General features: G+C 39.0%; 1 protein-coding gene across 1 annotated transcript in view; it reads right to left on the bottom strand.

Moving 5' to 3' along the window:
- Positions 1-116: 116 nt before the first annotated feature.
- Positions 117-11,628, bottom strand: part of ATP6V1G3 (ATPase H+ transporting V1 subunit G3) — a 20,673-nt gene continuing 9,161 nt past the window's right edge. Inside the window, exons 2-3 of the mRNA XM_019530686.1 lie at positions 6,133-6,233; positions 117-1,069 (exon numbers count right to left, since the gene is read on the bottom strand). Of these exons, the coding sequence (XP_019386231.1) occupies positions 881-1,069; positions 6,133-6,233 (290 nt within the window). The 3' untranslated portion in view covers positions 117-880. The remainder of the gene's footprint in view (positions 1,070-6,132; positions 6,234-11,628) is intronic.

Below are 11,628 nucleotides of genomic sequence, written 5' to 3'. Positions count from 1 at the left end.
CCACTTTGGGTCTGATCCTTCCCCTCCACCCCCCGATTCGGGTCCAATGTCCACCCCCGGCCCACACAGCCAATTGGCACAGGTGTAGTTGGGCAAAAGCATTACAGGTACGTAGACACACAGAAAGACTAAGCCTTTTGTTTTATTAGAATAATGAGAGACATGATATAATGCATCTAGAACTAAATTTATTTTATAAATAATTATTACTAATTGCATCCATTTCAGAGCTGAAGGAGAATCTGTAGGGTACATGGTGTAATTCAGTAGGAGGAAAATTCTTTGAGTAGGTAGATATGTAAAATCAGCCATAACTAATGTTTACATTTAAACTACACCAAATGATGAACAAATTACAAATCTGGAAAATCTGAGGTGTTGGATCTGAAGGCTGTGATTCTCAATATGCCATTGCAAAAGTATTTGGTCTAAAGTTTGGAGTTATTTGTAAAATCACAGGAATCAACCCATTTCATTTGTCCAAAACAAGAGAGAAGTGCTTTAATTTCAAGCAAACAGAAATATTATTAGTTAACTATTAATTTTAATACATTAAGCATCGGGATAAACAGATTTCCTATAACACCCCAACTGGTACAGAACATTTGATATCAGAAAAGAAATAAGACACCCACTAAAAAGCTGCCAGTGTCAAATAATCACTTATTTTGCTGTTGTTAACTTGCCCCTATATAAATGACAGGGGCATGGTTAGCAACAGGAAACCATTTCAATCCACCAAATGCTTGTGAAAACTTGTAGAATGGTATTATATTAAAAATCTGTGTAAGTCTACATGTTTTGGACTTAGTGTTTCTCTCACATACACACAAAACAAGAAAACCAAAATCATCTTGACCTATCAGGAGACGAATGCATCTTACACTGCTATGGACACATCAGTGGATTTGTAGTTCAGGTGGATTTCAGGTTTGATGTCATATACCATGTTCAAAAGTTTTTTCATCATGCTTTCCATCTCTTTGTGATAGTTACTGGTGACAGCTTGGATTTTTTCTGTTGTTTGGTCTTCTATTTTAGTGGAGAGGTTACCCTGGGAGCCCATTATCTACAAAGGCAAAACAAGAGAGACCTTCTAAGCAAGAGAGAACCTCTGAGCTAAATAAAAGCTTACATCATAGCCATGTTTATTGTAGATGATGCAACCTCTAAGAATGTGTATCTGTGTTCCAACAGAAACATTATGCAAACCTTCCAGAATGCTCTCTAAGAGTAATAGTTTAACTTAGATTGAACCATGTGAATAATCAACAGGATTAATGGGAATTCTTTTGAACACTTGTTAATAGTAGAGCCTCCCAGTGTAATGCCGATTCCCAGTGTTACTCCAATATATAGCAATTGATTCTACCATAAGAGATTTTCTCTTTTTGAATATTTTCCTTACATTGATTCATTCATGAAGTGGTATAGAGAAGTTCTATCACTAATTAGTTTGCTTTAACTTCTCTGAGGTAATCTAAATGTGGCCATTGGGTTAGATACACTTCTAAAGAAAGAAAGAAATGAAGAGCTCATAAATTACTGACAATATCCTCAGCAGTTAGAAATATATAACCATCCGTGGGTCTCATATAAGGTGTTTTAAGCCAGCTACAGACATTATACTTTTACCAGTATAAGTGATTAGAAACTGGTCTATACCCACAACAGAGACGTTTGGCACCCAAAACCAGTCTATATCCATAACAAAACAGAAGTTCAGCACACAGACTGGTTTAAATATGGTGGAACCCGATTTAAGATTTGTGCCTTCCTTTCCCCAAACCCTGCCCCCGACCAAAGGGTGAATGTATGTTCTGTTTGCTATGCTGCTTACAGACTATGCCACTTACGAAAGCCATGAAACTTAAACTGATTCTGCTTTGGGCTTTTTGAATGTCTGTACATGTCAAATTTGCTTGTCTGGCCAAATACCAGGCAGCTTCTGGCACAGTAATTCTCAGGACGTTCACTTAACATTTAATTGAATCTTCCTTTCTCTCTAGAATAGTTAAATATTTTTAGCAAGGCTATGTTATGAACAGATGCATGCTGTGACTTCACCTTACTACTGCCCCAGCTGCCCTTGAGTACTTCTCTGTGATAGTTATTTTAATTAAAAAATTAATGAAATTTTTGAGGATGCCTCAGAAAACTGGAGGATTTTCCCTTGGGTCTTAGAAAGCACCAACTGGTTGCCATACATTAAATTTTGGATGGCTTTTCAATCAGTGTAGGTTAGCTACCCACATCTTTATCACCTTCTCAATATGATGAAGATACAATATATAATATGGGTAGGTACTGTGCTTCAGTACACCATAGTCCTGACAAGCCAAGCCCCCATTTTTCAGTTGAGCGAGTCTCTTGTGCAAAAGTAAAAAAATTGAACTGTGGTTAAATGACCAGTATATGGGAGGGTGGAGGTCACCAAATTACTTTTTCTTGCGTCTTCACCCCAATTTTAGCCTTTAAAGAATACAAGTGTATTTAGATATTTCTTTGTAAGGAAATCATTTGAAATGACATTCACCTGCAGTTGGCACCAAGTAAGGAATTGGTACATAATATGGATTTATTTTTTGTTCAAGTTTGGAGGTAAGAAGGACATCTTCCACTGTTTAAATTTTTATTTCAACTAATTATTTTTAGGCCAATATTTAATCAGCATCATCTATATCTTAACTTGAGCCAAATTTTGAGGATTGTCTAGCCACTGTATGATCCCTACCTACATGGGAAACTGTCTTCATGGAGAGAATTTTCTACAATTTTATGGTGCCAATATATTCCTCCTCCAGTCCACCTCAAGGAAAACACTCAAGAAATGTATTATTTCATTAAGCAGAGTCATATTTTCACTAGGAACTCTACCCTTTGATTCACACTACTGAAAAATAATATACTCATTTAAGTTAATGAATGATTGGGGTTGTGCAGGTGCTAAGGTGTATGGCTGACAGCCCAGAGGTTGCAAGTTCAAGGCCTTAGCAGAAATGCTTACAGGGTGGTCCTGTTGGATCCCAACAAAGCTACAAATTCTGCTACAGATCTGTGCAAAGCGGTTAGTATCTGCTTTGGATTTGGCCAATTCAGGGGACAGAGCTTCAATTTGGTGATTCGAATTCCTGTCCCGAATCGATTTGGCTGAATCTGATTTGGAGATTTGGCTGCTGAATCTCTAAATCACCCAGACCAAGCCCATTCCCCACCCGCTCTCCCAGCCTGGCAATGGCTGCCCCGCCCACCCCACCTCCCAGCACTTTGGAAAAAACTAGCCCCAACTCAGTGGGTGTTGCCAGGTGGGGGGAAATCCCCACTGCTCCCTACTGCCCTGTGCTGCACTGGGGGCATGCACAAGCCCCCCAAGGCTGCTGTAGGAGCGATGAGTCCAGGGGTTTTTCTGTATTTTTTTTTCTTAAAGCCCTGGAGCTCGGTTGGGTGGAGCAGCTATGCAAGGGCTGGAAGAGCAAGGTGGGGGGTTGCAGGGCTTGTGCAGAGTCCCATATGCAGTGTGGGGCAGTGGGGGGCAACAGGGATGCCCCCCCCCGGCAGCACCCACTGAGTTGAGGCTTTTCTTAAAGCTCTGGGAGCTGGGCAGGGGCAGTCATAGAAGGGGCTGAGGGGAACAGGCAGGGGCTGGAGGAGCTGGCAGGGTCCCTTCATGGTCCCCTCCCCCCTCCTCCACCCCCTGCTTACCAGCTCTGAGTCCAAATCCAGCTCCCTGCTGCAGCCAACGGGGAGTGTACAATCATTGAAGCTCTCCGAACCTTTTCCAAAGATTTTGAGAGCTTAAAATTGATTCGGACCTTTTTATTGGTCCTGATTCGATTCAGATTTGGAGACTCAGCCACTGAATTGGGTTGCATCTTCTCCATATTGAATAACCACCTGAAGCTTTGCACAGCTCTACTACATAACTATCACAAGGACGCAAAAAAGGAAAGGGAGAATGGATGATTACATATTAATTGAATTTCTTCATGTTCTTTTTTTTACTACTGAGTTTAAAAATCTTCATCTGCAGAGCATCACAATACTGTACTTGGTCTACGTTCTGTTTTCCCTTTTTCCTAATTTTACATCTTGTGTAAGTGGGATCCCAGTCAAGCCTTCTCTCTCCACCGATGGGTGCTATACTTTAATACCATAGTGTACTCCATTCATTCTAGTCAGCATTAACAGGCTAAATTATATAGTTATACATCCCATCTTTTATGCCTAAATGACATTTAATAAAATTCTTAGAGATCCTAATATAGTTGTTCAAAGCATTGTTTCCATTATTTAACAGTAGTAGTAGTAGGCATATGTCTGTGTCGTGACATGATAGAATTGGGTTCGCTGAACATAATCCTTGCTCAAAAGGTAAGGTGAAGCTGAAATAACCGCTCCAGGGTGCAAAAGCCTGGACAGTGTATATAGAGACACTGAAATGCCCATACACCAATGTGCCCCTGTCAGCCTTGCTGGTTAATCCAAAGGAAAGGCAGAAAGTCCTAAGCTAAAATATTCAGGAATGGATTTCACATGTTCTTGGAGTTCAGGTATTTTAGAACTTGGTAATTTGGCTTAAGTCCATTACAAAGACAGGAAACGTTGGATCCTGATCTGGGTTTAAACTCTGAATATTGCCAGAATGGATCTCACTAACTCTAATAGCTCTTTTCAATACTCTTTCCCCTTCCTGCTGCTGCCATTCATTATGGATCTATTAGTGTGGTTTGGTGCAGGGGAGGAGTGTCAGCATGGAATAGAAGCCCAATCTCACTATAACAAAATATGTTCAAGATGTTAAAAAATGTGCAAAGGTAACATTATGTATGACTCCGTAAAAACTGTGGAATTATGAATGTTTTCATATGAATATTGACCTAGCACGTGGAACTAGTTATCAGTGTTCTGGCTCTGACCTGGCCCAGCCCCTCAGTTTCCCTCCAGGCTTAGGTTAATAATGATGACATTTGTCTGGGATAGATAAATGTCCAACATAATGGGGTCAGGGAAAGTGAAGGAGAACTGTAGTGGCTGTTTACAACATGTCATTGAAGAACCAGTTTGCAGTTTGGCCCTTTGTGTAAAATGTTCATCAACAAACTAGCTCAAGGTGCTAATTGTGGGTATGGTGAGAAGATTGTGTTCAGACTCATGTAGAGGGTATTTTTTTTCTCTTTTGGCAGTTCAGATTTAAATCAAGGGCTCCTCCTTTCTGCTTGATTGAAAAGGTAAATACATTTTAAAGGTATTTGGTTTTATTTTGTCAGTAAAAATCTGAAATGGTATGTGCAATTTTGCCTGGCCTTACTGTGACACCATGTCTTGGAGCTGACAGTGTAGATTAGTGACTTTGTATTTATATCTGTACCTAGAGGTTATGATATCTGTTTAAAAATCATGTTGTATATGGTTTGTGGCTGAAATGACAAGCTGGTAAAGCTTTTTTCTTTCTTTATGACTTCTACCATTTTATTTCCCTTTTTTTGACTGGTGTAATTTTGTACAAAACAGGCAAAAAAAAATAAAAAGGAAAGTCAAGAAGGAAAACAAGCAGTTTGTGACAATCCTTCATGAAAACAGTAGGGAGAGTTGCCAAAGGATAGTAAAATGTTAAAAAAAAAAGTAACTGAAATTCAGGAGAATAAACCTCAGTCCAATAATTCATTTTTACCATGAGAATGTAATTTAAAAAAAGTCAGAGTTTTGAACACTTGCACCTATCAGAAGATGTTTCTGTGTGTGGAGTTAGAAAATAAGTTTATAAAAATGCCTCTGTGACGGCCTGATCATAAGCCTAATGACAGTTATGAAAAGACTCCAACACTTTAAATATTAGACAGAAATCAACATTTGATTTATTTCAGCTTCTAATTTGAATCTAGGAATAGAAGATCTGCTTGGTAATAACAGTGCTGGATGCTTTCTAATCTATCCACATCCTTCTAGAAGTGCAAGGCTCCAAACTGGACACAGTACTTCAGGTGAGGCCTCATTGGTGATGAACAGAGTGGAAGAATCACTTCCCTTGATTTGCAAGAGATATTCCAGTTCATAAAATTCAGTATGTTGTTGAGTTGCATGGACATTCAATCAGGGCACTAATTTAATTGTAGATATAAGCACTTTACTTACATTAGATTGTTTGTGCCTGAATTCCTTTTCTCGGTGTAACCGGTAGTGGTCTATCTCTGCTGTAGCTTCTTCTTTGGCTTGCCTCAATCTCTTTCCCTTTCCTGAACAGAAAATAGACATATTAAATTCAGGCTGAAATTCTTTGTAACAACACACATGACAATCTTCTATCACAGCTTCATGTTTAAATAAAATCTTTTTTCATTGGTCGTAGTAGCCAGCAGATAATAGATACAGAGGTAGGTAATTCAATAAGAAAGAATATCAAAGCAGGTATTTTGTACTAACGTGTGGTAAACATGAAAGTAATCATAAAAGCAGGATTTTTTTTTTAGTGGAGATGGTTGTGTCTTTACTGAATAACTACACAATGGAGAATGAGTACAATGTGCAGGATTCTCAGTGAAGTCAATGGAAGTTTTTATTAGGAAAGGTTCTTTAGCAATGCCTAAGTAACTTGGGATCAATGAGAGCCAAAGAGAATTAAGGTTTCTAAGTCACTAAAGTGCTCAGTCTCTAGTCCTTTAAGTAGAAGCACACATCAGTAACAAAAAAGTTTGCAGGTTTGCTAACAGACTGGAAGGAACGGCAAACCAGTTCTTTATCACGACATGTATGACAATTTTCTATCTCACTTTCTTGTTTAAATGAAGTATCTTTTTTGATTGGTAGTAGTAGCCACCAGATAACAGATTTTAGTTGTCACTGATTGGAAAAGACATTATTCTGTAAGATTTGCTATATTGATTTGCTGCCAGGGACACTTCAGCCCACACCAACTGGATTCTATTTAACTCTGGCAGATGTCCAGGGTACTACACAAAGATATGCCTAACCCTTAGCGAACTGAAGTGCAACATCTATATTTTATTGTCTCCATTCCTTTTTTTTTGTTTTTTGTGGTCAAATGCAGAGGTGGGTGATTAAGAATGAAAGAATATCAAATCAGGTATTCTGCACTAATGAAACATGAAAAACATGAAAAAAAATTTTAAGACCAGGATTGATTTATTTAATATGAAAATTATTCTGTTAAGTGACCTTTAAGCTGTAACAAAAAGAAAAGCCCTCATACTGAAAAATCTTATGCACATGCTTAACTTTACATATTATGAATTTCACTTTGACTTCTTATGCAAGCTGCAAGTAGTCTTATTTATGTGTAAGTCTTTGAAGCAGTCGATACTATCTATAGTATCTCCCAGGTTTGGCAAAAATACATTTAAGAAGAGCGGGAAAGAAAGGTAGAAGCACAGTGCTTACATTGCTGTTGTCATGTGAAACAAGTGCTGAACTTGTAATTGCTGAATTGTCATACTTGTGTAACTATTTGTTTTATAGGATGTTGGTGAAATGCCACAGAGCCTCACAAAGGGTTTGTTTTTTATATTGGATCTTATTAGTCCAGGAAAATCTATTATGTTGATTAATTAATGAGATGACAGTATTACTAGAGCTAAGATATTGGAATTTGGCAACTGAAAAGAGGATTCTTTAGTGTGACTGTTTAAATTGTTTTTGCTTGTTTTTATTCACACCTACTTGACTTCAATTATTTATGAATACTTTGGCAAAAAGACATTTTTGTTAAAATGTGCACATGCACTCCTATGATGAATGTGTTGGAACAAAAAGTGTACCTTTTCCAAAGTCCCCAGTGAGGGTCTCTGACAAAATCAGAAAGGTGAGCGTTGACAGTTTTGGTATTCCTCAAAACCAACTGCCCCCAACCACCTCAAAGTGCAACCCATCCAATCCAAATCCTAAATACTTGAGACCTTATGTACTATAAAAAGGAAAGCACACAAGCAAGGAATTCCACTTCATTATTCTGTTTTTCTGCTGAAGGATGCGCTATCTTTTGAGTCTAGCATACAGAAATTTGTCTTAATGTAGCCTCAAGTACTGTTTCTCGGAAAAAACCTGCTAGAGCCATAGTCACTGATTCTGATGTCTGTTATACCTGTACAAATGAGAAGTAAATCTGTTAAATTAATGGACTTAAACTGGTAGAAGAGTGAAAGGAATTAGGCCCTAACTATCTATATTTGGTACATGATTTGAACAACAGACTTGAGGCAATTGTTCATTTCTTTTTTTTTCTTGGTGCACTACATTGGATTGGTTTCAGTTATACTGCACATGTGAAGGCATATCAGATGTGACATATAGCAATGCAAGTCCCCTGGGCATGGCACAACAGTGAAACTGAAGCTTGGAAAAAACAGTGCTTTGACTAGATCTGTGATTCAAGAAAATGTTTGGCAAAAATGACTGATTCAGTGGTAAATTATCAGCTCAATGGGCAGGCCAGTTCCAAGTCAGTACCTTCATTTCTGGGCGTAGATTTAGTAACAGAGACACTAAATTCCTTTTAGCGCCTCATTCTGATTTATAGGCCACTTGGCCCACTGGAGTATTCTTATTGTGGAATTCATGGAGCGATCAGGTGTGATTATATTAAAGCCTTTTTACAGCAGGAACTGTTGTGCAACCTTATGGATTTACTGTATATTTTTATTTTCTAGAATGCTTTCTTGGATGCTTAATTACAGCTCTCGGAGTCTACTTGTCATCATAGATCATTGGCAATGTGTATAGAACTGCAGGGACCCCATTTCAAAACGTTTTCTCTGTTTTAAACCAAAATACAAATTCTTTCTTAAAATTTATCTTTACTGAATTAGATTTTATTTATTGAATTATGAACCAGCAGTGTGACATTGTTGCAAGGACGGCTAACGACATACTGGGCTGCATTGGTAGGAGCATTGCCATCAGATCAAGGGAAGTGATTATTCTCCTCTATTCAACACTGGTGCGGCCACATCTGGAGTACTTTGTCCAGTTCGGGGCCCCCCACTGCAGAAAGGATGTGGACAAATTGGAGAGAATCCACTGGAAGGTAACAAAATGGTTAGGGAGCTGGGGGAACATGTATTCTGAAGGAGAGACCAAGGGAACTGATCTTATTTAGTTTTGAGAAGAGAAGACTGAGAGGAGATTTAGTAGTAGCCTTCAACTGCCTGAGGGTGGTTGAAGGGTGGTACCAAAGAGAATGAAGCTAGACTGTTCTCAGTGGTGGCAGATGACAGAACAAGGAACAATGATCTCAAGTGGCAGCAAGGGAAGTTTAGGTTTGATATTAGGAAAAACTGCCGCACTAGGAGGGTAGTAAAACACCAGAACAGGTTACCAAGAGAGGTTGTGGCATCTCCATTATTGGAGGTTTTTACAACCTGACTAGGCAAAGACTTGGCTGGGATGATCTAGTTGGAGATGTCCTGCTTTGAGGAGGGGATTGGACTAGGCAACCTCCTGAGGTTCCTTCCAACCCTAATTTTCTATGATTCTACCTCGCTTTGTGAGTGGTCTGTCACTGATTCATATGTCCAGGAGCAGAAAGTGAAAAATGATGCATTCATGTAAAGACTCGAAACCAGCCTGAGGAACAGAAGTTAGAGTTGTGTCCGCATTTTCAAATCCAACCCAGTAAATCTGGATGTGTTGATTTTGACTTTCAAGTTCACCTTTTAGGCAGAGATTCTTTAAGAGTGAAATCAATCTGCCAGATTCTCATTGGATGTAAATCAAGAGAGCTACATCTGATTTAGATGGAGCTCTGCCAGATTATACCAGTCAAAAAACTGGATGAGGATCTGGGTTTCAGTTGGATAATGAAGTAAACTCCCTTAAATCTAGGGGATTTTATTTTTATATTCCATCTGGGCCCATCTGTAATAAATGTATGAAAAATGTTGTCACTAAATAAATCAATACAAACATATAGACTAGGGACAGAAATTACACACAAACCAGTACAAGTGATTGAAAACTGGTTCAAATCTATAACACAACAGAAGTTCAGTGTACATAAACTGCTTTCAAAATGGTAAAACCAGGTTCAGATCAACCTCCCTTGCCGCTCCCCCACATTTGCAGGGTGGACAGGCTAGTCTTGGCCTAAGCTGTCTGCTCTGGGTGAGCAGGGAAGCATGCTTTACTACTCCCCATCTTCTTGCCTGGGACAATACAGGTGTTTGGCTGTATTTCCAAATTAAAAAGTGAATGTCTGTTCACTTGCTTATTGACTCAGTCTATGCAAGTTAGATTAATCTATGAAGACTGAAATGATTCAGCCTCAGGCTTGTACTTAATCATAAAATACACAAAATAGACTAATAGAAGTGGCAAGATTTGTTTTTTCTGTCTTCAACTAAAACAGATGAAGCAAAAAAAAAATACTGTCCATGGTAGTGGGGCCAACCTTTTTTGGCACGTGCCACAAATTAGCTCTGCACACTCCCTAAGTGCCACTCTGGTCCCTTTCCCTTACCCGATCTTCTCCGTTGCTTTCTGCTTCCTTTCCTGTGCTCCCTGTGTGATCTAATGCTTTACTGTCTGCTCCCTGCCCTAACTGCCGCTGTGATACCTCTCCCCTCTCCAGTATGCCACATCTAACATACAGAGGTTGCCCATTAAACTACTGGTCTGCTGCATGTTGTACCAGTTAACGTGTGTAAAAACCACTCTGCAGAGTGTCATGCACTGGATATGAAAATGGCAGCCATTTCATTTGTCCATGATACTTTGCTATTTGCAAACTGGTAGCCTAGTGTTATCCCATTTAATTAAATGCTAGGGCAAGAGTTCTGTGGACAGAATCAGTGATTGCCAACATATGAGATATATCATATGCTGCACCTATGGTGAACAGAAACTAAATCTAAACCTGCTATTTTACTAGAAGCAACCCAGAGGTAATTTTTTAAACCTCTTGTCTATTACCGTGTCTACACAATGAGGCCTGGCTTATTCTGAGTCGTGTTATAAAAGTCTTTCTTAGCTGGTGTATATCTGTTTATATCTGAGGTCCATTGATTGGCCCCTATGTCTTTGCTGGAAGCATGGAATGAAAATTTATCCAAGACCACTCTGATGAGGAGGCTAGAAATTATGTACAGCAACTATATGGAGGCCAATGAGGCAGAGTGAGGTTTGATTTATTTAGTTCATGAAGGGGAAAAATATACCAATAGTTTACATGTGTAATTATTCCAAGAGGAAAGTTTTACAAACTTCCTCCCCCCTCTTTCCCCCTCCCCGGGCTACCAGGTATTGCAGCAGCAACAACAAAACCTTTTTTCAAGAATATTTTGCCAAAGAGGTACAGTATGGAGGCCTGTAATGCCTCTACCCATTGACCTGCAGAGAGGACAAGAGTTTTGCTAAGCCTGTTTCCTGTGTGTGCTGCTACCTATGATGTTGGTAAATGGTGTGCAGGGTACTTTCTTAGATCCCTGTGTGGTTCCCATGCTAGGTGGATTACACTGTTACCATCTTCGTTATCCCCTTATATAAGTTTTTATTTTATTGAAACAGCAGGAAAGCATTTTCAGTGTCAGGGAAAAAATGTTTTCTCAATGCCGCTCATGGTAATGCATTACCTTAGTTATAAGTAAAGCACTGGTGTGATTTAAAAAAAAAATTTTTTTT

This window comes from Crocodylus porosus, unplaced genomic scaffold, assembly GCF_001723895.1.
Source record: "Crocodylus porosus isolate Cpor-Errol unplaced genomic scaffold, CroPor_comp1, whole genome shotgun sequence".
NCBI lineage: Eukaryota > Metazoa > Chordata > Crocodylia > Crocodylidae > Crocodylus > Crocodylus porosus.
Note: the sequence above shows the minus strand (reverse complement) of the source record. Positions and strands in the feature narration are given on the sequence as shown.